General features: G+C 36.3%; 1 protein-coding gene across 4 annotated transcripts in view; it reads left to right on the forward strand.

Annotated features, from left to right (window-relative positions):
* Positions 1-27,897, forward strand: part of ZDHHC17 (zDHHC palmitoyltransferase 17) — a 78,133-nt gene that overhangs the window by 45,822 nt on the left and 4,414 nt on the right. For 3 of the 4 annotated variants that reach the window (XR_015706355.1, XM_087764794.1, XM_087764795.1), the window contains exons 8-16: positions 2,920-3,045; positions 4,340-4,482; positions 6,905-7,005; positions 14,743-14,867; positions 18,203-18,265; positions 19,561-19,654; positions 23,517-23,600; positions 23,997-24,154; positions 27,164-27,258. Coding sequence is in view for 3 of the 4 variants with exons in the window: in XM_087764794.1 (XP_087620920.1) it covers positions 2,920-3,045; positions 4,340-4,482; positions 6,905-7,005; positions 14,743-14,867; positions 18,203-18,265; positions 19,561-19,654; positions 23,517-23,600; positions 23,997-24,154; positions 27,164-27,258 (989 nt within the window). In the remaining variant the exon portion in view is untranslated. The remainder of the gene's footprint in view (positions 1-2,919; positions 3,046-4,339; positions 4,483-6,904; positions 7,006-14,742; positions 14,868-18,202; positions 18,266-19,560; positions 19,655-23,516; positions 23,601-23,996; positions 24,155-27,163; positions 27,259-27,897) is intronic. The other variant, XM_087764796.1, reaches the window with a different exon arrangement.

Raw genomic sequence — 27,897 nt, forward strand, 5'->3', positions numbered from 1 at the left:
GTACTGGCAGTTTTGCCATCCTGCCACTGGCTTTATAACAGATGCTGATTTGGGTGATAGTAAACATATAGGAAACATAAGAATTTGGTTGATTTTTATAGGTATATAGAAACTCAGTTTTGTGTTTCTCCTCTGACTGTTCAGCAAAAAAGTTTTCTTTGAGCCAAAAACCGGTTGTTAAGTGTCTGGCTCATGTTTCCCCAGAAATAAAAGGAATCGTGAAAGGCTGCTTTCTGCTGCAGTCATGTCCAGATTTCTGCAGCACTATCTAGTGAAGTGCTTTTCTCAGATAGCCCGTGGAATTGACCGCAAACGGTGGTAAGACAGCTAAGTTTAAAGAAATACATTGGCTGAAAGCCGTTCATCTTTTTCAAATTATGAAGTGGCTGAAATATTAGGTGCGAGCTTTGACCTTGTTATCAGCTCTAGGCAGCCTGTGTTAAGACGCATGCTGCTCACTGCCTAGGTTTGGAACAAATTGGAACCAGTCATCTCAGTCAGGTGCTTTTTTACTTTGCGTGACAGTGAGAAGTATGTGAACAATAGCACTCTTATTCTAGAATAAAGCTTGATACACAAGCAGTGCGTTTGTCCTCTTTGTGTTATTCATCCTCTTTATATTATGCTGTACAAGAAAATAGTGCTTTTCGTAGTAAGATACTTTCTTTTTCCTTTTTGAGAACTACGTTACAGTTGGAGTTGGAAGCTGCTTTTCACTAGTCAAAGTAGAGTGGTTTTTTGTTTGGTTGTTTTTTTGTTACGGAAGCTATCTGCCACACCAGTAGACAGATGGGGCAGATGAGGACAGGATTCCACAGGGAGTCAGCTTATCACTGGGGGCCAAGGGGAAACCTGTAAATTTTATTTAAATATAAGCAGAAGCTGCTTTTTTACCAGGGAGTGATAGAGACCTAAAAGAGCTTTTATGGTTTAAGGAAGATTTTTTTTTTTTTTAATTCTGTTAATGAATCATTGAATGGACTTTACATGTAGTTTCTTGATTATGCAGTGTATCTGTAGGCTTATCTGTGGAAGTCTACATGTAAAATTCCCTATGGTAATGACTCTTCAGATTATTCTTTCTGTCTAAACACTTTAAATACATACTATTGAAGCCTCATTGCTTGCTGGCAAACTAAGTGTGTTGCTAGATTAAGTTCCCCAACTTTTTTTTTTCTTTCTTTCTAAGCAAGTCAGCCATCCACCACCCCTGTGAATACAAAGAAAATATTAAAATGGCCAGATGATGAGAAGCATAGTCAAAGACTTCTTTAAAGCTCCCTCAATCTTTTTATCTAGGCAGTTCCTAGGTGTCTCATGGCCCTCTAGTGGAAGGGATGCTCAGCTGGACCCCAAGACAACTTCAGGATTTACTTGGGAGATCAACTCCCAGAGGGGATTGCTTGTCCACAGGTAATCTTTACAGTCTGGATATATAAGGTGATATTAAAACAACAGCATCTCTGGAGTTTTCCAGATATTAGCAATTCAAGGTGCTATTAACTTTGTGCTGAAGCAGGCACCATAGTTTATTTCAGGCTTTTCTGTTGAGGGTGGAGTTAACTTAATCTGTTTCTTAAACATCTGGCTAAATAACTCTGAAGCCACGTTAAGTCAAAAGGTTATTCTTTTTTAACTGACTTTGCTAGTTAAATGCTCGCACAGAAGGAGTGCAAGATCCTGTTAAGTAGCAAAAAACTTCACCTCATAATGTGTAGTCTGTGCTATTTACTCTCCTTTTAGAGATTTGGAGCAAGATTTCAAAGGCAAAAATGACAGTTAAGTACTTGATTCCCATTTTCTTTCTATGGGATATAGATAGCTAACTGTACTTTTTAATCTTTGAAATCTCTTCTGTCTATAGTAATTATTGCCCTTTCTGGGTAATGTCAGTTTCTGGTACCTGTCTCACTTTTTTTTTAGGAGGGGGCCGAGCGATGGAGGATTCAGCCATTTTTCAAGCCTCCATGAATGGTTTGTTTAGGAGGGGAGTTAACTCCAGTAGAAGAGAGGAGGAGTCAAAAGCAAAACTGAAGCTGGAGGTACCTGCAGTTGGTTGTCTCTTGCCTCCTCTATAATTTTAGACCCAGTCAATAACTTCCATTTAGCTCTCTTCCTAAATGTTTAAAAAGCAATAAAATCAAATCAGTTTAGTAGGCACCTTTGGCCCCTGTATCTCTCTCTGTGTCTCTCTTTTGCTTTGTCTGTCAGTCCTCTCTGAAAGTAGGGAAAGAGAAAGCATGGACCCTTGCTGGCTTAGCACCCAAAGTACGTGAAGCACAAGCTAAGCGTAAAAGCTCAGAGTTTTGGAATAAGTTGGACATGAGCAATCAGTTTATTCTTTCCCGTTTTCTTCCTAGGACTTCAGTAACTGAGATGAATATAAGAACATTAAGCTTGTGGAAAAAATTCCTTATAGAAACGTTCCATGACACTAGTAACTTCACTCTGCCAAAAAAGCAGAGAATTAACTGAGAAGTCAGGCTTTAGACTGGGAGTGTTTCCATGATCCAGTGGGTCACGAGTTCTTATTCTTTGCTTGATTTCTGCTGCCTGTCAATAGCTGAGGGGGAAGCACAGTCTTTCGTTTACAGACTAGTAGACTGTGTGTAGAACAGTGAAACACAGATGTGTTATGCCAAAGGCAACAATATTGCTATGTCAGGACATACATACTATCGGGATCACACATTTATTATTCTACTTGTCCACACGTGTATAGTTATGAGAGAGTGAAAAAGACCAAAAGGAATGAATGATGTTTGGTGTCAAGTAAGCTACAGAGCAAAAAGTATGCCAAAATGTATCTTAAACTGATTTAAAATGTATTATTTTTACCTGCCAATCTTCTGTTTCAAAAGTGCTCTGAATGCGTTTTGTTTTTAAATTGGATGTTTCCCACTTTTATACTCCTGGCAGGGAGAATCACCACTTGATCTAGCAAAACAGAGAAAAAACGTTTGGATGATCAATCACCTACAAGAAGCAAGACAGGCAAAGGGATATGACAGTCCATCTTTTCTGAGAAAACTAAAAGCTGATAAGGTAAGAAGTAGTATAACACTTAAGTAAATCAATATTACTGCTGGTGGTGGTTTGGGGGGGTGGGTGTGTCTGTTTAAGGTAAGCAGTTCAGTACTGTGGTTTCCCCACATTTCAGTTTTAGGAAAGATCTTTTTGTTATGACAAAAGTAATTGCAAAAGAAAAAACAAAACAGCTTTATTCAAGGCAGGAGGAAAGAAAACCCTAAGCCTCCACACAGTTACCTTTATTTTTTGTGCTAGCTGAATGTTAGGAAAGTACCCAGTGGTCTGGTATTGTTGGAGATAGCCAAGACTTTCACAAAGCTGACTCTCAAATATCTAAGGAAAGAAGCATTTTAGATATCCTGAACTCTGATCTCCTCTCTAATTATGTAGTGTTTTGTGTTGAATGAAAGCAGCAGTCAATCTTGGCAGTACGATGTAATATATGAATCTCTAATGTGGAGGCCTTTTTCTTCGCAGGTTATTATTTAATACTGCAGATAGGAGGAGGCAAGAAATGAGGGTAGAAAGGGTAACATATTGCTCTAGCATGAAGAACTGTCTACCTGCATATAGTTTGATAACTTTGTATAGAGTTAATATTTTCTTACCAAGCAGGGTGTTGTGATAGATATTAAGTATTGCTATCACTGATTTGTTACAACTTCTTGATTTAAAGATACATTGCATCTCGATGATTAAAGCAGTGGGTACAGCCTGTGCTTTAATCCTGTGGTAATATAATAACGCAGTGATTATTGACTTTAAGTGATTTGTGCATTGCATTGTGTGTACATGTGCATAGTGCCTGTGCTTTGAGTATCTAGAAGGAGTTCAGTGCCTTCATCAGGAATCGTACCCACATAGTATAAGACAAAAAAGGTCTTATCTTTCTTCATAGGTGCTTCAGTATGACTTTTTCTATTACTTACATAACTGCAGTATGTAAATTTCACTGAGATTACCATGTGCTGTGTAGTAGTGTATACACTTTGACATATTCTTAAAAAAAGAGCTACTGTTGCCTTTATTCTGGATTAACAGCAAAGTCTCTAGAAGACAGTTCTTCTAAAATAAACAAATAAATAAAATAACTGATTTGTTATAAAATTTTAGGAAGATTTTTTTCTTGCACTTTCATTGGAGATATGTAAATATAGGAAATGAGAAAAAATTATGAAGATTCCTCCCCCTATGTTGAGCTTCCTGAAAATTTATTTAAGTTTTTGTGACTGTCCTATTTATTACAGAATATTATTATACAATCTGTTCCTGAAAATAGGGTTACTTACTGATATTTGTTTCTATATAGGAATTCCGTCAGAAGGTGATGCTGGGAACTCCTTTCCTGGTTATTTGGCTGGTTGGGTTTATAGCAGACCTAGACATTGATTCTTGGCTCATTAAAGGGCTGATGTATGGTGGCGTTTGGGCTATGGTGCAGTTTCTTTCAAAGTAAGTGTTTTACCAGGACACTGTCTGTTTAGTGTGCACACAAGAAATGCTTTGCTGGCATCTTTATTGGATAAATAATCTTAAACTTCTATTTTTGTGTGGTTTTTTGACATGCAACATTAATTTTCTGTTGGAATTTTTTTATTACTATTTCTGGGGAAGATCTTCTGCGACCCTAGCTCTTGTAATGCTCTGTTGTCTTGCAAATAGCCATGGGATTACCTTGGGTGAATACCACTGAGCCAATAGAAGCTAACGGCAGAACAGAAGTTCAGTCATTATCCAGAGGAGGGTGCTGAATGTCTGTCTACAAAGTTATCTGCATGAATTTTGCAGAAAGAAGGCAAGGGGAAAGTTACTAGAAAGGAATAGAAAAAAAGATATATGCAAGTGTGCTATTAAAACCTATTTTTTTAGAATTTAAATACACAAAGGCATCTAAAGAGATTTATAGGGAGAAATGAAGTCAGAGTCAGATTTTGTAGCTTCTGTTGTTGTGGAAAGGGGTGACTAAAGAAAAAGGCTGCTTTCTAATGATGTTTTACTTTGTTACCTGATCATGAAGAATTTTAGTTGTGTTTGTGATTACTTTAAATATCTGTAAATGCACCTACGTGTACACATGCACACACATACACATGCAGGCATGCTCCAACGGCTTTTCAGGATCTGTAGACTACTTCATCTGTCCTTTGCTTTTTGCTGTCATGTGTGGCATGTACAGAAGAACTTAATGTATCATCATACTTAACGTGCTTTCTGCTTTTCTGGCATTGAATGTCATGTTTATTAGAACCACTTGCTTCTCCTTCCTTTCTGTTTAAAGAGGAAAAGAAAATATATCTGCTCCTTAACCAAGTTCATAGAATTTTAGTGAACTTAGTAGACTGGGAGGGAGGTGCGGGGTCATCAAACTTTTGTCTCTGCAGGATCTTGGAGATGATCTATTCGGTCTTTTTGTCATCTCTGAGGCTGTGCAATTTGCTGACCCCTTCCCACAAAGAATTTATTTGGCAGTGCAAATCCTCAACCGTGCCTCCTGCGGGAAACAAGAACAAGATTTCTTCAAGTTTCTCAAGATCTATGTTTTGTCAAGTTTTATATTTTTGACCTACCTGATGCATATTCAGGATTAATGTTCTTACTTCCTCTTATCCTTTGCTTAATGTTTAGTATAAATACTCTTTGAAATTTTTTTTTCACGAAGCCCAGGTTTGAATGAAACTTTTGCTATTATTCTAGTAGTATTTCCTTTCCCTGTTGAATTTTAGCTGATCTGCTTAGCTAGGTTTTCCTCCCTATTCCTTTCAAACGCACAAAAAATGCACAGAAATCGCTGAAAAAAACCATTACTGCTGAGTAACTACTGTGTGTCCAAATTTATATTCACTTATTAGTCACCATCTTAGCTCATCTTCCTTGTAGGATTTTCTCAAAAGACCTAAGAAACTTCCATTAGAGAAGAGACAGTTACTGCAAGGGAGTAAAGGAGCAAAATGGAAACTACCAGGTGCACACATTTGTCTGTGGCAGCCCTGAGGGCACCGCCAGGACAAAAAGCAAAATGCATCAATGTAAGGATGTTTAGGCAGATGATGGAAGAAGTTTTATTTCAAGGAATTTAGTAGTTTAGAGTGTGACTTCTGATATGCTTAGCAATTTTTTCTTGAATGTGGAGTGACCTAGTCATTTACCTATTTTGTCTCAACTATATTCAGCTTTATTCAGAATAGTCTTTAAAATGCAAGAGTATAGGAAGGTGAAAATAATTCTGAAGGCTTAATTTTTTTTTTTTTTTTTAATTAAAGTAGCAGCATTTTATCTTAGAACTTGGCAAATCTAATGGTCTGGGAAATGAGTTAATCTGGGATTTTTCGGACTTTCTGTTGGCAACTGTAACAGAAGCAAAAGGTTCAAGAATCTGAAATATTTCAAGTATGTAGGCTGATAACACCAAGGTCTCTTAAGCATTTTCTTAGTTAAGTAATTTTAACGTGTAATTTTCATTGTATGGGTTTCCAAAATACCCTTAGCACTGAAATCTCATAAGTAAATGTAGCTTGCAACCACTATCCATGTAGGCTAGGAATCTCACAGGTTTCTAACTGCTTTCACAGTGTAGTTTTAGTATGAGTATTTACTCATTCTACCTTTCTTGTCTAGTTCTTGCCATTGACTTCAAAAGTAAATGTATAAATTTTTAATTAAATAACTTTCAGTCATGACCCTTCATCTGGACAGGTTGAAAACAGGAATTTCTCGTGAACTTTGAAGGTAAAAGTGAGGAAAATGTTTTTATGGCGTATTTTGCAGTATCCCATATAGTACATATTTTAACAGGAAATGTTTTTCAGCAGCAGTAGTTCAGGATTTACATTTTATAAGTTGAAACTTATCATGTGACATTGCTCCTACTTTACAGGTCATTCTTTGATCACTCCATGCACAGTGCACTGCCTCTTGGAATATACTTGGCAACAAAATTCTGGATGTACGTGACGTGGTTCTTCTGGTTTTGGAATGATATCCTTTTTTGTGTACAGTAATAAGTAATATTTTTTCATGTTAATAGTATGAGGGAATGCCTAGATATGTCCTACATATAAGAGTAAGTAAACTGATTAAAATTTTGAAATGGTTATCTCCATTAAACATTGCTTTCTATATTGATAGTAATTATTTTATCACTTCAAAAATGTGCATGCTATTGCTTTGCTTCAGTAAGTGAAAAAGATTTTTCTCAAAATTGGCTTACAGTAGCCTGCAAAGTTTCCTGTGCTTTACTGGTTTCTTAAGTGGGGGAAAATGTAAGCAACTCTGTAAAATATGTTCTGGCTGTGAGGTGGCAAGGTGTAACTGATTGCATTTTTAGACACTGCTTTTCTGAAAAGCAGTAGATAATTTCATGGTATATATCAATTCCAGTGGAATTAGCTTTATAGTTAGTTCTTCCTAAAGATTTTGAAAATTTGATTTCATAAGAACTTTAGATCTATCTGTTAATTGTGTTTTCAGTCTTTCAAGATTTATGTATTAACAACACTAGATTATAGAGATTCAGCATATGCCCATCTTTTCATGTTTTTGACTGTCTGCCCAGATACGAACTTTTTGTACTCACAGGGGTAGAAATTGATTCAGAGTTCACTGAAGAATGTCAGTTACCCACCTTAAGGAAATAGATTCAACTTTTTAAACAACTTTCTTGGGTATTGTAATTACAATAACCAAGAAAACAAAACAGAGGTTGTTTTATTAAATGTTTAATACAGTTCTTACAGTTGTAAATAGTTGAAGTGAACTTAATATTTATGATGGAGGTTGGCTTGACTTCTAGAAACTGGTTTTCTTTTCATCCTCAAAGGAACTACCATGAAATAGGATAGTAGCAGTGCAACCCTTTTATCATCTTGTTAATATGGTCTCCAACCTTAGCTAAGTGAGCCTCACATTTTTGGGTTGAGAACAGAGAGGAGACCTTGCTTCCATGCTGACAGTGTTTGCAAAGGTGCTGCTGTGAATAATAGCAGTCCCATGTGACTAGAGATGACTGCAATTTCATGTTTAAAAAACCTAAGAATGAAAATCTGGTAGCTGTTAAGTAAAAAAAAAAATAGATTTCTATCGATACTAGCATGAGTATGTCTTGAAATAGTTATTTAGAAATGCTGGTTGTACTACTAGTCTCTCTGTCTGGCCTGATTTTCTATGTTTTTACTCAATTAAATTTGCTAGTAACTGCAGAATGAGCAAAACAAGTACCAAATGACTATGAAAAACATTTTAAAAAGCAGAAGTTAAAAACGGAGGTATACTTTTCCAGTTTTTATTGAATGGAGTAGGACTGTCTAAATATGTCATGGCTCTAGACTGAAGTTGCTTTTCTGTTCTTTTTGTTAAGAAATTCTGACTTTTGGCCAATAATAGAATACCAGTTTCTGAGGCAGTTATAATAACACCACCATCTCATTTCTGAATCTCAGCTCTCCATACTTTGTGGGTTTTCTTTAGAAACTCATGTTTGCTAATGCTACTACATGTTTTGGGTTGCAAATGTTGAGCTACTGTGAAATGCTTTCTTGTGCTAACGTAACATCAGCTTGAACCAAATCTAAGAATTTGTGCAACTTTAAATCAAAGTCTTTGTCCACATTAAAATGGCTGCACAGCCAACACAGCTTGATGATGGCCTCTATCTTGGATGTAGAAAGCTGTCCCTTAAGGCTGGCAAATTGTGAGATTTTTATCCTGAGACACGTATTTTCTTCATATTTCTACCAACTTGGTTAGATTTTTATTTCTGTTAGCCGTTTGGATTAATGTAACTTGAAGATTGGGGTTTTTTTTGTCACAGAATAATGTTCATTGTCCACTAGAAGTAGTAACCACAGACAATTAATTACCCTAATAAAGTCTGACTTCAGAATGTCAATAAAATACTGTACTTCTTCTGTAATTTAAGGTAGGTGCCTCAAAACCTTTGCAACAGTCTTTTTGTACACAGAAGTAGTAGTCTAAAAACTTCAGTTACTAATTGCTTTCATTAGAGCTGACACAATTCTCTGACAAGCAGTTTTAGAGACTTAGTGCTTGAGGCCATCATCATTTAATTGGTGATTTTTAATTGGAAGTCTTTGTAATAAGGTTCCAAATTCATTCTTCTTCTTCTGGAAAATTGCCCTCTCGCTTTATTGGAAAAACGAAATTGCATGCCTGCTCTATTTTTATAGCATGAGGCATAGCACTGTGGTTGGAGAAAGGATTCTTGTATTTTTACAGCTTTATATGATTACTTACAGCAGACCGGCGTACTACTTTATGCTCTCTAATGTTCAAGTGATAAAACCTGTCCTGGTAGTTTTCACAAATTCTGACCATCTTTTGCTCAGGAAAGAAGTTTCTAACCTTAAACAGCTATAACGAATTGCCTTACTGGAACTTTATATTACAAATAATATAAAGATCTTAATTTTTGCAAGTGTTACTTTAGTATTCAGGTATTTGGTAAGAATTTTTTTTTTTCTTGTAGATATGTTGAAGGTGTCTGGAAGATCATCTGGTCTTTTGGGTTTAATCCTAATGAAACAGAAAAGGGCAGTCAAAACTGTCATAAAGAACAAACAAAACCAAAGATCAGCAGTGCGTTTTCTTGAATTTCAGGGTGGTCACATGAAAAATAAGTCTATAAATTCCAAGTCTTAATGACATGTCTTCAAAAGGACTGATCTGGAAAGTAAATTCAATCAGTTTAGATGAATCCAGTGTACTGAATTTTTGTAAATGTTTCCATTCTATTGGATTTTTCTCAGCAGCTTCCGAGTCTGGTATATTTGTTAAAACAGAAATCCTGTTCTTGCTGGGAATGAGGAAGTTCTGATCTGTGTATTTATGGGTACATAAGTCTGTGGTCCTATGCTTCCCTGCCACTGTTTTGCTGCTTCCCGTTAACTGTATTTTGCCCATAACAGAGGATGGTTATGTCTTGCTCTGTTAGTGTATTCTAATCATCTGACATTTGCGGAGTGTAGGGGGGAAATACCCTCAAAAATCGTACACACTAAATCACTATATTTTAATTTAGTTTTATTTTTAAAGGAAAAAAAAAGAGTTTAAAAGTACACTTTTAATAACGTGAGACTAGAATTTCACATTTCATTCTTTTTCATTAGCATTTATAGGTAGAACGTTCTCTTGTGTCCTGTAAAAGTTTAGGGCACATGTACCAAGTTCATATCTCGGTTGTTCACGCAGTCTTTTCAGTTCCAGCTGAACAAATAGTGCCTGTTATGTCAGAAGGTTCTTATACTGCTCTGTTTTTCTAAGATGTCAGGGTTTGCTGTAACCCAAAATATTCACAGTATTTTTTTTGGTTCTACCACTTCTATGTGGTGCAAATGGGAGCATGCAGTTTTCATTAATTAAGCTTTTTTGGTGTAGCATACTATTTGCAATGCTGAGATAATGAGATGATATAAGCCAATTTATTATTTTTAAAATAATTTATCATTGACTAATACTGTATTGATTATCTTATTTCAGATATAGTTCATGTATTGATGGCTTTTAGGTGAAAGAAAACAAACACTGCACACTTCTTCAATTAGGGATCATTTTTAAAACTGAGTGTAAGAGAATTCATGGTAATTTTCATGCTTTCACAAAGTTGTTACAATAGCATAGTGTTTTAAAAACTATAACAAGCCAATTGGTACAGTTAAGCAGTTAAAAACAAAAAAAAAACCCCATTCATATTACCAAAATTAGCTTCAGAAAAACAGCAAAAAGCCTTGCATGCGGAAAGAAAGAAGCCAGCAGCCACATTTCTAGAGGAACCAAAGACCCAAAAAATCCAAACCCCAGGCCCAGCTATCCAGAGCTTCTGTTCCCATGTCTAAATATTTTTTCTAAATTTAAAAAAAAAAAAAAAAAGTATCTGGGGTAGGGGAGATGGCCATGAATGAATTTTTTTTTTGCAAGCTAAGGGATTTTTTTATGTTGGATAGAAGATGGAGGTAGAGAGCTTTTGCAGAGCTTCAGTTGATTAAAAATGGATTTTGTCTAATAAATACCTAGTCGAATGAGGCTTCTTGTATAGCTGTCTGCTGTTATCTACCTGGACTCTTGGATCCAGATGTATGGCTGTTACGAATTGGCACATTCATTAGCATCTATTGATTTGTGACAGATTACCCTGGTTGCAGATTTTTCTCTTTAGGAGCAAAGGACTTTATTACTGGGTTTGTAGTTAGTGGAAGGGAACATCTTGATATATAATGTGCATTTTGGCTTGGTTTCAGACTCGTGTGACATGTAGCTGTGATAGGAAGCTGCATGTGTTTGGGCCCTTTTAAATAGGCTGCAGTTTAGGATGAAAAATTAGCTCATCACATGTTTACCTCGCTCATGGGTTGTGGGGTGCTTCTTGGGTTTTAATTTTCTTTTTAATGAGATGGTCTTTTTGGTTCCAAGTGGTTTCCTGGAATAATTTTCAGCCTGTTGTACTTGTTCTAATAATTAAAGGATATTGATTAGGACTAAAAGTAGGAAGAGTTTCATGGGTGTTTCTGCTTTGTCTCAGAATGAAAACTGGGGAAACCTCATAAAAGACAGCAAATTGGTGACAGGGAGAAGGTGAATGCCTGCTATATCATGCATTTTGCAGCCCTTAATAATATGGTAATGTTTTTTTTCCTTGCGTAGTGTTAAATGAGGATGTTAGGATGAAACAAGGCGCGCTCTGTGGAGAACGCATTCCCTACTCTATAGCTAATGCAAACCTACAAGGGTGTCTTGCATATGGAGAGTTTTGAGAGTTGCTCAAAGTTGGTAAAATCTCTCTGGAAGTAAACTTCAGAGGGGAGTTCAACATGATTTTAGATACCTCTAGTGTGGACATCCATATCCAAGTTAGTTGTTTAAGCTCTCTTCATAGCTAGTGGAGGAAAATAGCCACTTGCGGGGCACTGCTTCTCTGACTTAATTTAAATATCTTGATACTGAAGATAGACTGGATGTAGCTTTTTCCTTTCTGTTGCGCATGAAGGCATACTGAGTGATTTAAGGTAGGTGAGAAGAATCCCACAGTTGGAGTTGTTTGTCTACATCAGATGCCAGAAATACCCTGGAGAAGACAATTCTAACTTTCCTGTCTCCTTCAAAGTCTGGTTGGTTTCCATCCCTTCTCCCCAGTTTTGCTTAAAACTTAGGAGAAACAGGTTTTTGAAGATACTAATGAAAAATACTGCTGCCTTTGTCTTTCTCCATTTACATAGTTACTGCTCATCTATACTTCACTTTCTCATGTAGTCTCCCGACATCTCGCATCCTCAGCACAGAAGTACCTTTTCTGCCACCATTTACACTGTTAGTGTTGCACTCATCTGACACCACGTGATAAAAGGAAGGGCAAAACTTAGCCTCTGTGGGGAATCTCTTACGCTCTCTCTGTATTTTATGGAGTAAAATGGGGAAAAGGTAAGTTCAGAAAAATTCTGCATACTGAATTTCCACTCGTGTACGGCTTCTTTATCACACAGGTTGTCCAAATTTGAGTCAGTAAAAAAAAATTTCTAAAACTTTAAGATTATAAAAACCCTTTTACTGGATAGAAAATAAATTGTCTTCCCCCTATCTTCTTTAACAGTCTAGACATGACGTATAGTAATTAGGAATGGGTCATATAATTTTTTTCAATTGTACCTTTATTGTTTGTAACAGATGTCTGATGAAGGTATTTTTAATGAAAAAACAGTTTTCACTGTTGTGGCAAAAATCCCGGTGATACTTTTAGTATTCTAAAGAAAATGTAACCTCTCTCTAGCTGTACAAAGAAGTTGAACCAGCTTATTCTTGGCAGTAGGTAATTTTAGAAGAAAAATAGGAAGAAATTAGATTGTATAAATAGTAATATTAAAGTCAGAGCTTTTCATCTGTAATGTATCAAACAGAACTGTGAGCATTTAGTTTATAGCATAGTTGGTGGTTTTTTTCCCCCTATTATAAACTTGCTGGAAACAGCCTGTTAGAGGAAAGATTAATTAGCCTTTAGTGAGTTAATACTAACATTCTACTGTATAAGGTACATGATTAAAATTTTAACTTAACTTGCCAATGTTTTTTTTATTAGAAATCCACAGCCAATTCTTCCCCCCAACAGAAGGAAAACAAAAGTTATTCGGGATACGCTTCACATGAACTTTGTTAGCATTTCAGAAGCAAAAAGAGGCCTTACTTGTATTTATTCATATTTCAAGGTTCTTTCACATCACAAGAGCAGTGTAGAAGAATTTGAGATGCTTACTGTTATTTCATTGAAATTCTGGGGTTTTTTCATTTAATATTTGCTTGTATCTATACCATGTAGATTTGTTTATCGATGGTTTATGTAATTTTTTTCTTAATACTGCTTAATGCCTTCAATAAACATCTTTTCCAGTAGAGTCGAACAGAATAGAATATACTTGTAGATAAATAGTAGAATATATTTGAGCATCTATTCTAACTTCAAAATCCGATTTTTTCAAAGCAGGCAAAAAATGGTTGTTCTGTTGTTGTCTTTAAAGAATTATATACCAACTCAGTACAGATTGCCACGTAATGCTTGTTTTTAAGTCTCATATGCAGGGTTTTGTAATGCAAACACACAATATATTAAACTTTAATTACAGTAGAAGTTCTAATGACTACCAAAGTAGAGAGAAGTATTCATCTGAGTTACTCAGAATATAGTGTAGTTTGGGTGTGCAGTGATTTGTGCCTGAACAATAAGTGTCCTTTTTGCCTGGATAATGCTGCAGGGGCTTCTGCCGCCACAGCTTTGTCAAATGTGGCATCTCCTTGCAGTTACGACTGACAGCTGATGGGTGTCTTTAGTCAGGCTGGTCAGGTCTTTTGTAGGTTTATGAGAGTTAAATGATTTTCCACCTTTTGTGGAAGAGGCATGTCTGAAGTATTTGGTTTTTCAACGTCATTGCTAAGAAATGTTTTAATTCTGTGAAGAAATGTCGTGTTGTAAGACTAGGCCTGTTATATGGCAAGTCATTCAACACAGGAAATATATTTTAAAACTAATGGTTATTTTCTGTCTTTATATGGTAATTGATTTTATAAACACTTCCAGAGAATATTAAATCCTGTGGTTTTGTAAGTATTAGATGTATTACTATGTTAAAAATAACTCATTGATATAAAATATGGGTATCGCCTTATAGGACCAGGTTTCAGACAATACCTTTCTTGGAGATAAGTGGTGTTGAAACACGATTGCCATGCAACAGTGGTCATTGCAGCACAATTCCTTCTATGGCTAGAAACAGTCCTTTCTGTGATCTAACGGGAATTTCAAGCCACTGAAGACATAGGCAGTCAAATGACTATCTTATAAATAGAGCTCTGAAATGTTTACTGTGAAAACAGGAAATACTTTTAAGAAGATAAATTTAATGGAATTTAATTTATTTAAAAGGGAAAATAATTACAAAAACCGAACTATCGTTATTCATTCTTTAGAAGGGTAAGTGCTTTAGAAATGCCTCATGGAGAACAGCATTTTAAAAAATAAGTTTTCAAGTTTTTGAGCAATAGAAAATACTGAGTACCAAGCTGGTTCTTACAGCAGCGGTGAATTTTCTTAATTCAGAAGAGAGTGACTCAAAGGCATTTGTAAAAATTAAATTTATTTACGTTTTATTTCAGAATTATCAGTGGGTATTTTCAAGAGGAAATTTGGTTTTAAACTTTAGATTCCTTGACTTCAAACACATCTCAATTTCTTCTTTATACATCTTCCATTCCTCGCTAATAGTGTTGCACTTTTCTACAATTTTGGAAAATCCTGGAAGTCTGATCCGGGAATCATCAAAGCCACGGAAGAACAAAAGAAAAAGGTAAAGCCATGAGATATGTGAAACTTGATCTTCAGCAGCCTGCAACCAGTTGGTCAGAGTAGTTTGCTGTTCAGTACATGAAATTTCAATAAATTGATGTTTAACAAAAAGTCTAAAGTGTTGAAAAGTTCTCCTTTCACTTGCTGTCCAGGTTTCTTTTTTTTACATTTGGAATATATGCTTAAGTGTTTACTGGTCCCAAGTTACGTTTAGGTCATTTTGAGTAACAAAATGGCAACTTAGATTTTCAAGATAAAAAAGTTTAAAAAGCAGTTGGGTGAAAATGAAAATGTGAAATTTCAGAATTTTGCCATACTGAAACAAATGACCCATTATGGAATAAGCGTTAGTTAATTCGATTCTAAAAAAAATTTCCAGACTTTAAAACACCTCTAGTTTTCCTTAACTTTGTGTCCAAAAATATTAGACTGACTGAGGATAAAAATAACCAAAAGCCCAGGCAGTCTGGGATGGATTTTTTTTTTCTTTTAAATATTTTTAAGTATTAGAGAAAACATGGATGATCTAATGATATCTTTCTAAGACTTTATAACACTATTGTTAGCATTTCTAATTTCTTTTTGTTGAAGTACATTGTCCTCAGCAGCCAAACTCAGCATTGAATGTTGCAAAATCATACAAGCAGCAGAAACATTTTGTTTGTTTCATTTTGGACAAGTTTCCTAGACGCTCACATCCCACCAAAAGTGAGTTTTGTGCTTCTGCTTCACACTCATTTGTGAAAACACCTCTGTGGATTGAAATCTGATGCTTGGAATTGTGGCTTTATGTGGTGATAAATATATAATAGCCTTTAAGAGATGGTTGTGATAGCTTAAGTGATTTTTTTTTTCTCCAATAACTTATTACTGAATTGATAGTCACTGTGCAGATTTACTTTTGTAAACTCCCTTCCTGTTATTGCAAATTTGCCAAAGTAAGTTCCAGACTAAATTCTCTTCCTTCGACTGGACTAAATTAAGTAGAAGAGTGAGCAACTGTACTTTGGTTCGGATGCAACAAATTGCACAAAAATGCAATTCATTTGATCTGCTTGCTTAAGTAGTTAAGTGTGGTTACAAAAACCTTGCTGAACTGGGTAGGAATTGTAAAATGCAACTTCTTAAAGTCAGCTGCATATGGCTACGAATGTTTTGGATGTCTTACATTGCAGCTAACCAAATTGTGAAATGGTCTGTTATCAGGGGCATAAACTACGGTAGGGTGCCTGTCTTACCTTTGTGCAGTGCGCTGCTTTCTCATGTTTTTGTAATTTGTCTCCAAATGCTTTATGCTGAGTTAGCCTTTAGCTTTGGAATAAGTAACCAAGAAAGTTCTTTTAATTCCAGATGACCAAGTTAAGTATGTTTGGAAATATGTAGTAAGCAACAATTTCAGATGTTTATTCATCTGATATGTCATGCCCTTTCTTCTGTGTTACAAAATAAGCCAAGTCACTCTTAAAATAAGTAAACAAGTAATAAATAAACAATTCCAAATTTTCAAAATCAAATATTAATAGTTCAAAAGCACGTAATACAGATCCAGCATTTACAAACCACAAAAATGTGGCTCTGACTCAAGTACTCCTGGGTCTCTATGCTGTAATCTCTAAGGAGACTTATATTTAAGTGGTTTATCTGCTCTTGTTCAGTTCTGTTCTCCTGAGCTTTGGAGTCTTGCTGTGGACAATACTGAACTCCGGTGCTGAGCATCGCAACATGTGCATTCCTTTGTGCATCCTTCATTAGTCTGTAGTGTAGTGTATACTCCCACTGGAATTGTCCAAAATACACGAAGGTATCAAAAACTACATCAACAGCATTGAAATCATAGTGGATATGTCTTTTTGGGTTTTTTGCTTTCTATTAATCTGGTTTATTTACAAAAGTTACTCTTGTGAGGGAGGCTCTTTCATTTCACGTGCTGTAGTGGGAAATGTTGGAGCAGTGAGGAATGGCAGAGGGGGGTGTAGAGTACTGAAGTTGGCAAGATGCAAGAGGGACATGGAAAGGCTTGTGAACGGCAGTGGTTGGTTGGAGGGGGGATCTCAAGGGTTGCAGTGGTGGAGGCAAGAACACTGGGCCAATAGCAAATGGAAGTAAAACAAGCGAGGAGAAAAAACAGTCCAACTTTCAGAGCTTAGAAGTGTTCGAAAACTGTAAAGATTGTTCCTCGTTTACCTGAGATAAGCAAGGAAAGCATTAAGACACTGATTTACCCCTGGACTGTTGACTCTGGCTTTTACTGGTTACTTTGAGGAAAAGTTTCTATAAGTTTTTCCTAACCAGCTATTAAGCGTACTATTTTGAAGGAAAACTTCTGCAGCTTCAGTCAAGATACCCACCTTAGTGGTCATCATCTAATTAAGGAAGTTATGTTTATATTGCTATGGTGAGAAAATGGTTGTAAGGACTATTTTATTGCTTCTGCAGTTAGAAACCACCTTGATGGATAAGATATGTGTGGTTTAAAAGGGAGCAGTAGGTTAATCTATTTGCCATTAGTCTGTTCATGCTGAGCGAATTCCTTCTGGTTCAAGGAAGGCTATTCTGGCAAAAGATGTTTTCAGGATATTTTCCATATATCGCAAATGTCATTTAAGTCTCATGCGGCACAGATTGCAGCTGCTGAATTTTAAAACTTGTTGGAGAGCATTTAATAGAATACTAGGTTCCTTCTGTTCCAGCAGTGAAAAGGGTACTGAAGGAGTGTACAAAATAAAAAAAAAAAAGCTGTCATTTAGTGTGCAGGTATGCTTTAACTGATACCTACTTCTGTGTATCGCTTGACCCAAAAGTACAGCATTACCTGTAAGAGGAGGTTTTGTTTGCATTATTTCTTTTCTTTCTTGAAGCTTCAATGTCTGAGGAAAGAGGTGAATATAGATTTAAAGGTTGTGATGGGATACCTCTGGAAAGAAAGTCTGGTTTTTAGACTGGCTGATTCTGCTGGCTAGTTTTATTCGTGTTCCTGTTTAGAAATTCAGCTGCATTAATTTTAGTAAGTTTAACAACAGGTTAGTCAAACTGGTGTTAATCACTGTGTGGATGTATCAAAATTAATATAAGCTTGCTTTTTCTCTAATTAAACCTAGATAGAGTAGGAATAAGTATAAGCTAGAATTAATTTAGAAGTAAATGTGCGTATTGGTTTAACAAAGTAGGTTTAAAATCAGTTTCAGCTGAATTTAAGTTGTTCCTGTGTGTAGAAAGTACCTGAAAAGAATAGAGTTCACAGCCCTGGGTCTCAGAAGCAGCTGTTACAGTGGTTGTCAGTATTTGGAAATATGCTAAATTCTAATTTCTTTTCTTTCTTTTCTCTTTCTTCTGCAGACGATAGTAGAACTTGCAGAGACAGGAAGTCTGGACCTCAGTATATTTTGCAGTACCTGCTTGGTAGTGTATTTTTTAATCAATTGTAGCACTGATTGTTTTTTTTTTTTTTAATCCTAGGTCAAAATTACATGTTCCTATACTGAACACATTTTTGGCCTTAATAATGCAATTTCAAGGGCAGGATTTATTTGTAATCTGTAATTTAAGCAGTGTTTTCAATAAATAATATATCTGTACACAAAAAACCCTGCAACAATAAGAGGAAAAAAAATTATCACTGTGGAAATACCTTGCCAATGTTGAAACCCAAGTATCCAATATATCTGCCAAGATGGCTGGTTATACAGCTAACAAGTTATCAAAATCACAGGTGACATTCCACCACCTCTGTAACTCATAATAAAGTTATGTGGTGATTCTAGTAAGAGATTTTTTTCAAAAATCAAGTGTATTTCTCAATTTGGCAGTAATCAGAGGACGGGAAAAAAAAAATCTTAATTTTTATAAAGATTGCCAAGTTGCAAGCAAATACTTTTCTTGGACTAGTTAGTACTTAGTTTCAGAAAATTTAAAAGGAAGTAAGTGCTTGAGGAAAAAAAAAAGTAACCACAGTAAATGTAATGCATTTCTTTTCTAGAAAGTTAACTAGTAAATATAAAATTATCGAGGTTATCAGTGTTACACTATAATGCTCTGACCTATGTAGAAAATGAATAATGTTAATAGTCCCAAAATTGAATCTGGAAAATTATGTACAGATGTGACACCTTAAAAATTATGTGTGTGTATATATGTATATATCTCAGAACACTTAATATCAGTTCCTTTTTTATTGCCATTTTATATTTCTTTCAAAACCTTTTAAAAAAAGTTGCTATGAGTAATTTAGCATTTGAAGTTCCAACGAGTTCCATTTGTTGAGTCATATTCCTCTCTGTAGAAAATAAGCTGGAAGAGTTTACATTGGAGCTCAGTTATGAATGATACTGACAGATTCGTGGAACTCACAAACTCATTCTGTATTTTCATTGTTAAAAAGCTGAAATGAAACTGGTTGCTATACAAAGCTCAATAGCTGAAGGGGATAGGAGAAATTTGTATGGGAAAAAGAAAATCCTTTATATATAACAAAAATAGTGTGAAAATCATTTCAGTGAGGTGGTATAGATGTTTGTGTTACATAGATTAAGCTTAATAGCTAAGATTGCTTTAAAATTAGCATAAAGTTGGAAGTTTTCTACAGGGTTAACAATACAAAAATCAATTTACATTTAAATTGAGTTGTTTTTTTTTTCTATATAAAAATTTCAGGGTTTTTTGCAATTCTAAGCAAATGTTAATAATAACCATTACAGATACGGAAGCCAGTGAGGTCCAAACACTGTGGTGTATGCAATCGATGTATAGCGAAGTTTGATCACCACTGCCCGTGGGTGGGTAACTGTGTAGGTGAGTAATTTGCTAAATATGATGTTGTCTTAACAGATAAAGAAGGGAGAAGCTTCTGAAATTGACCCTGGGTGTTGTGCTGGGTTTTGTCTGTTCTCGTTTCACGGTGCAAGTGACTCGGCTTCTGCCAAAGTCTGAGAAAAACTGTTGTGGACTTTTGGTAGAAGGAAAAACATTTTCAATATAGAGCTTAATTTTTTTTTCTACATGCGATTCTCTGCATTATTCTCATTTGTATTGTCTATTATATACCCATCCTCAAAATCGTTCTGTGTCTAATTCAGTTTCCTATCTATATATTTTTATTAACATAAACTCTAGTAATTAAAAGTTGCAAAGCTTAACTGCTTTTTAATGTTTGCAGAAAAAGTATGTACTGATTCCACAACTATTATCCGTTACATAATATAAAAATTTTCATCTTTACCAGTAATTTTCAGAAATTTAATGGGAAAGTACACGTATTCAAAATGTCTTGATTATAGCAGTTAGATACAGAATGACTTCCTATTGAGGTATTCTCTTTTTGACCCCCCAGGTAGTCATTTATTCTCCCAGTGATGATAAAAGGAGCGGATATAGAACAGGAATAAAGTCGCTAAATGCTACTGTTCCCTGTCATACCTTTTGAGAAACTTACTTGAAAGCCATTGTTATGCAGGGAGTACTGAAGACTTCACAGCTAGGAAATGAGTGCAGCTTGCTTCACTGGTTTATTTTTTAGGACACAAGCAGAGGTAACTTTAATCTTGGGGAGGAATTAGGACCTGGATTCATTGACAGCCGACAACCAATAAATGCTTCATTGTAGTCCTTCCAAATATATATAGTAATAGATAGTCACAGTAATTTGGTCTTATGATCAAGAGTAAAATAGTCAATGCTGGCATTTGAATTGTAAGAGAACATCTCTAAGTCTCACTGAGATGGGCTTATATCACTCCCTTCTATTTTATATTTCCTACTGATGTTGCTACCTGAGCTACTTTTGGTTTATATTTTAGATGTCTTACAATGAAGAACTAAGAAATTTTTAATTAAAACAGGCAGGTGGGGCTGGGCTCAGGTTTTGGATAGTGTTTAGTGACAGTTTGTTGTACAGGCGTGCTGAGGAGTACTTGTTAATGGGACAGAAAGATCCGGTATTTTCATCAGTAACTGGAAAAGTATAAAAAAACAGATGGGGGAGGAAAGACCTTAGTTTGTGTGTAATAAGAGAGTATGTAAGTAATGGGATTAAGTTAGGTGGAGGAAATGGTTTTTAAAAACCAATGGTGATGGAAAAGCAGAATCCTCCTTCTAGAGATTGGGATAACTGGAGGTAAAAGTAAACATTAGGATGCTTGAAAGTAGGCTGGGAAAAAAGCATTAGAAGTCACACTATGGGAACAGCCCTGAACTGGAGGGGCTGCTGGTCTAAATGACCTTATATGGCTTCTCTGGCGCTCTCAGTTTGGTACATGGCGACTCTGGGCATAGGATTACAAAACAGAATCCATTCTTAAAACAGCATTCATGGTATGTTTGCCAAAAAGGGAAACATGAATCACGCCTTTCTGGAAGGGTGGAATTTGGAAATGTTTTCTGTAGTCTTCCTTTGAATGTGTTAGAAGGATAAGAATTTTACTAAAGATAGGACTGAGAAATATGGTCAGAGTGTGTACGGACACTCTAAAATAAATCCTTTGGCAATAAAACTTGCCACATAGAGAGACTGAGAGAGAATATTTTTACCATTCTGAAGAGGTTGAAAAAAAGTGCAGACTATTTGAAAAATAAATAAATGAGCAATTGGGGCAAATTATTTTCATCATACCCACAAAATTACAGTGAGCAGTCTCTAAAGGTGATTATACCTATCTTTTTAATGGAGTATCAAAATGGCATTGTATTTTACAGTTCGTTGCTTGAAGATGAAAAATAACAGATTTTATTAAACTTGTAGTTACATTTCATTTAATTTGTAGTTACATTTCAAACACAAACTGCAGACTTGCAACAGATACCTGGTTTTCAAGTAACAGCATGAAAGGAGCTAGAGCCAAATTTTAAACTGTTATGTCACATGGGTTATCCTGACGTACTGAATTATTGTTCTGATAGCAGTGACTCAGAGGTGGGTCTTGTGTACGTGAGAAATTATTTTATGGTTTAGAATAATGATCGCTTTTTCCCCCCAATAAAAATTCTTCTCTAAGGAGCTGAAAGTAGGAAAAATTGAGAAATAAACAAAGTCATGCAATATAACCCCATCAGTAAAAAATCAGTTATCTTTATTATAGGTTATTACTTATGTATAGTATAAGCACAACCATATAAAAGAAATGAGCAACAATTCTTACAGCGTTGTTTTAACTGTGGAGGATAACTGACTGTGTTCCTGCCAGTCCAGGGAGAAACTGTAGAGAATAGTGCTGTGTTTTGCCCAATCTTATTTCAGATACAGAAGAAAGGCAGTTTCTTCACTTTCTTTTTCCAAAGTCTTTTTTTAACTGTGACCAAGGTTGTACCTGTCTCATTTATAGTTTTAAATGCTACACATAGGTACTTACCAAATACAGACGGATTTCCTGTTAAGCAGAATTTGGTTTAGTATTATTGAAGATGCTGCTGAAAGGAGCATCTCATCAGATGCCTCTCAGGTGAACCTCTAGGTCACAGTTTAACTTCCATTTTTCTTTGTTTAAATGTCTTTTATGAAACGTAACAGTTCTGAAATTTAGAATGCAAATGAAAGTGATACCTTAGGGACATTCCCAACACTGTTTCTCATATGCTCTTAGATGACTGAAGGCAATGTTACAACATATTTTATGTCTGAAGGAACTTGTTTGATTTTCAAGGAAAAGCCTTGTGTTTAGTCTAGCTTGTGTTGTATGTGTATTTTTCCTCATCTCTTATTTATATAGTCTTTCAGTTCACTTGCTAAAAGCACTTGATTATTTTCTGCCTCCAGAGGATGCTCTTGTTTTAGCAGGCAAAACATTTGACATAATGAAGAAGCAAATGCTGTGCTCGTAGATGATGACAGCCAAATCTTTTGTAGCCCATTATCATCTCTGCGGGTTTAGTTTACAGCCTAGAGCTGTTGGAAGGTTGCAACAGTGGACATATTTTACAAACAGAAGGCTGAGTTACATCAGAATTACAATGTACTCGCATAAGAGGCATCCTTTTAGCTCTATTAATGTTAAAAATAGACCAGTCTTTTAGTAACAGAATTTTCTTGCATTTAAATTCTGTCTTAAGCAGAATGGTTTTTATCCCATTCATTATTTTAGCCAGGTTGTCAGGCCTCGTCTGTTCACTTACATGTATTTGTTTTACAAGTTCTGTTAGATATTTTATTTGTAGTTAGCTTCATCAAGCAGGTTTAAACCTGTTATGAGTTAGCTTATTATCAAGGGAGGTTGTAGATTTATTCATATTTCTATTTATTTTAAGAAAGTAACTCTGCAGTCTGACAATTTTTTAATGGAATTTTAAAAATATTTATTGATGTGTAATTCCTGGCTGTTCAGGGCTCTGCAACAGCTGGCACCATCATTCTTCTAAATATTGTCTATCAATAATTTTATTAGCTCATGAAAGAGTTTACAAATGAAATGCATTTGTGTGAATTGCAGCTGTAACATGACAGAAATTGAAGAAAATAAAACATTGCTTTGTTGTCTCAGAAGTAAAAAAAATCATAAGTAAACCAGCTAATTTCACTGTCTGGAAGTTATATTGGCTTAATATTGGAGAGTAATGTTTCTGTATACAATAATAAGCAGTACTTCTAAGCAAGCAATGAAACTTTCTGATGTCGTGTTGTCTGTCTTCTGATAGTAATTTGATCCTTCTTGTTGTGCAACTTTAGGAGCAGGGAACCATCGCTATTTTATGGGATACCTGTTCTTCCTGCTTTTTATGATCTGCTGGATGATTTATGGATGTATCTCTTGTGAGTAAATGTGGTTTTTTGGCTTTTTTAAAATTGTGTATAAACACTTTGTTTATTTCCTGGTATGGATTTTAAACAGACTTCTGCCTTATCAGAGTTTTGGATATTTTTATTCTGGAATTGAACTGCATATTAATAATTGGCTATATTGGATATCTTAAGTTAGAAGATGATGTTTTTCTTGTCCTAGATTTTTTTTTCTTCATCACAGCCAAGTATGTCCATATGTCATGTATTCAAGGAGTTGAGAAAGGAAGAGAGAGCAAGTAAAACTATTTTGGCACATTGTCATTTTCTTATTTAATTTAATACATTCTAATGTGGGCGTTATGTTGAGGTACAATAAACATATTTTAAATCTTCTCTGTGGTTTTTGACACTTTGTTTTTTCTCTAGACTGGGGTTTCCACTGTGAGACAAGTTATGCAAAGGATGGATTTTGGACCTATATTACACAGATTGCTACCTGTTCTCCGTGGATGTTTTGGATGTTTCTAAACAGTGTTTTTCACTTCATGTGGGTGGCTGTGTTACTCATGTGTCAGATGTATCAGGTATGGAAGAACACTTCATTTGTAATGCTGAGTCTTGGGAGTGACATAAGAATTTCAAATAGTTCTGTCATTTAAATTTTAATGTTCATCATGCAAGACCAAGTCTTCAGTCTCTCACTCATGCTGGAGGAGGCAGGCATCTGGTGTCTCTGGATATTAGGCATCATTCACTTCTCATTCACTTGTGCCTTTTTTTTTTTTTTTTTGTAAGAGGTTAAAATACCTACCTCCTGCTTTCCATTCTCAGAATGACGAAAAGGCAGAACAGATGAGAGAAAGGCAATAAAGACTAATAGAGGATAAGATCTGTGGGTCGAACTTGGAATAATGCAGTATGTCATTAGCAGAATAAGGGTGGTAACTTCAAAGAGGATGCAATAATTTGCAATAATTTCTTACGCTGCTTCAGTGTGATTTGTGATCACATTACTGTACTGTAATCTGACCAAACACAAGTTTTTCTTTATCCTTTTTAAGGAAAGACAAGTCATACTGAAAGTATCACTTGGAAGTCTTTCAGTATGACTTGACATAAACGAAACATGAGACTTGCTGATTTAATCTTTTCAGAGATCCTGGAAATAAAAATCATCCTCTAAGGCGTAGGTAAAACTTTTCAGGAAATTTAAGTTTTGTCCTCCTTTCTCTACAATATTCATCATTTACAACATTTATCAATTTCAAAGTCTTGTATGTGTGAGCAAGAGCCATTCAGTCTTTCAGAGGTCTTTCCTGCCCAAGACAAATGAGCAGAGGAACTACATGTATTTCAGATGGTTTTCAAAGCAGTCTAACCCACCAGACTTAGAATCATGGAATAGAAAGGTTGGAAAGGACTTCTGAGATCATTGAGTCCAACCTGTTAACCTAACTGCCTGGTCCACCTCTAAACCATGTCCCTAAGCACCACATCCACATGTTTTTTGAATACTTCCAGGGACTGTGATTGCACCACTTCCCTGGGCAGTCTGTTCCAATGTCTAACCACTCTCTTCGTGAAGAAATTCTTCCTAATATCTAATCTAAATCTCACCTGGCACAACTTGAGCCTATTTCTTCTTGTCCTATCACTTGTTACTTGGGAGAAGAGACTGACCCCCACCTCACTACAACCTCCTTTCAGGTAGTTGCAGAGAGCAATAAGGTCTCCCCTCAGCCTCCTTGTCTCCAAACTAAACAACGCCAGCTCCCTCAGCCGCTCCTCATCAGACTTGTGCTCCAGACCCTTCACCAGCTTCGTTGCCCTTCTTTGGCTACACTCCAGCACCTCGCTGTCCTTCTTGTAGTGAGGGGCCCAAAACTGAACACAGTACTCAAGGTGCGGCCTCACCAGTGCCGGGTACAAGGGGATGATCACTTCCTTAGTCCTGCTGGCCACACTATTTCTGATACAAGCCAGGATGCCATTGGCCTTCTTGGCCACCTGAGCACACTGCTGGCTCATGTTCAGGCAGCTGTCAACCAACACCCCCAGGTCCTTTTCCGCCAGGCAGCTCTCCAGCCACTCTTCTGCAAGCCTGTAGCGTTGCATGGGGTTGTTGTGACCGAAGTGCAGGACCCGGCACTTGGCCTTGTTGAACCTCATGCAATTGGCCTCGGCCCATCGATCCAGCCTGTCCAGGTCTCTCTGTAGGGTCTTCCTGCCTTCAGGCAGATCGACGCTGCCGCCCAGCTTGGTGTCATCTGCAATAGCAGACGAGTTCTATAGCAGAATAAGCATGTAACTTTCCGGAGAGCTATCCGTCATACTTACATCATGATCCATTAAGTTCCCTATTGTGGATTCCTGTTAATACGATCTGTGTACAGATGAATCTTTGAATTATGTCACTTGGAAAAATATGTCTCATAATATTTTGTATCATTAGTGTAATTAAGCAAAATAATTCCAGCATTTCCCTTCTTAACTAATCCTGGATAAATGAAAGCCAAACACACAGTCATATTACTAAATTTCCTAAGAGTTTTACTCAAAGAAAACTTAGGATTGTTCTTGACAAATCTCTTTGGAGTTTGTCATAATGATGGAATTGATAAAGATATTCTCTAATTTGCTTATTTTGGTTTGCAACTGCACAGCCCCTACTCTTGCTGCCTTTTTTTTTTTCTGTCTCTCTCCACTATAAAGTTTGAACTTGTCCTTGAACTGGCCAGGGTTATTGCCACAACACTACCTACTATCTGAGAAAAATAATTTAAAACCTTTACTTCTTGCTTCAAAAGTTGCCATTGTTGTGGTGTAACCCGGTGGGATGGGGGAGAGAATCGGAAGGGTAAAAGTGAGAAAACTCACGGGTTGAGATAAGAACAGTTTAATAATTGAAATAAAATAAAATAATAGTAATAATGATGCTACTAATAATAGTGAAAAGTGAAAAAACAAATGAACAAAAAACCAAAAAAACCCAGGGAAAACAAGTGATGCAACCACTCACCACCTGCTGACCGGCGCCCAGCCAGCCCCCCAGCAGTGATCGCTGCACCCCAGCCAACTCCGCACAGTTTATATACTGGGCATGACGTCATACGGTATGGAATAGCCCTTTGGCCAGTCTGGGTCAGCTGTCCTGGCTGTGCTCCCTCCCAGCTTCTTGTGCACCTGGCAGAGCAGGGGAAGCTAAAAAGTCCTTGACGAGCATAAGCATTGCTCAACAACAACTAAAACATCACTGTGTTATCGACATTATTCTCATACTAAATCCAAAACACAGCACTATACCTATCTATATGATATCTCTTTATTATGAACTAAGAAGTCACAGTTTATTCAGTGATCATGATTTATTTCTGATCACTTTAAAAATTAAACCCTTTGCACAATCTGGTACAGCTGTTGTATGGTGTTTTCTGTTGGGATCTCATAATGTCCCCAGACAAAAATGCCTTCTTCAAAAGAAGGAATATAAACCAGTAAATTTGGTCCTTTTTTTTTTTTCAGTCTGGCTCATGCAGGACTTGTTTGCATGTTTTTACATGAGCTAAATTGATTACTCTTTTTCCTGTCTTCAGATATCTTGCTTAGGTATCACTACAAATGAAAGAATGAATGCAAGAAGATACAAGCACTTTAAAGTTACAACCACATCTATTGAAAGCCCATTCAAGTAAGTTTTAAACATATTTCTTATTTGTGTAGCCTTGCATACGTGTGAATTGTGCAGTTTGTTGAAACAGAACATAGCTAAATACTTTTAAAGTATTTTCACTACTTGGAATGCTGAATCTGTCAGCTATTTTTACAGTAACACATTCTGTCCCGTTAAAGGAAGTGATAAACGTTTTGCAGTGACTCTAGACAGAGTTGCATAAACACAGAAAATAATGCTTTCCAGCAGTGGTCATATTTTGCTGTAGAGTTTATGGGAAATAAATATCCTCTTTATAAATCAGATGCCCAAACCAGAGGTAGTGACTTACTGCACGGTGTCGATGTTGACCTGCATCTTCACTTCCACACCAGGCACTTTCTCCTGATTGATATTTAATGTGCTGTTGAATTTGCTCTGTGCAGTAGCTCCCCTTGCTCTCTTCACTGTGAGAAAAGAGGCAGCACCTCCCTCCTGCTCAGGAGGAAGAGCATGGGCAAAGCTGTTTGTGGGGAAGGGAGCAGGATGTCCCAGGAACTGAAGTGGGTGTTGCATGGGTGAGACACAGGTTTTTGGATGTCAGTATGCAAAGGGTAGGTTGGGATTCTGGTTTCTGTAGTGATGAGGGTGCAAGCTGAGAGAGGGGCTCGGGGACGA

Source organism: Nipponia nippon, unplaced genomic scaffold (assembly GCF_047370975.1).
Source record: "Nipponia nippon isolate SJK-2023a ecotype South Korea unplaced genomic scaffold, ASM4737097v1 scaffold_3, whole genome shotgun sequence".
NCBI lineage: Eukaryota > Metazoa > Chordata > Aves > Pelecaniformes > Threskiornithidae > Nipponia > Nipponia nippon.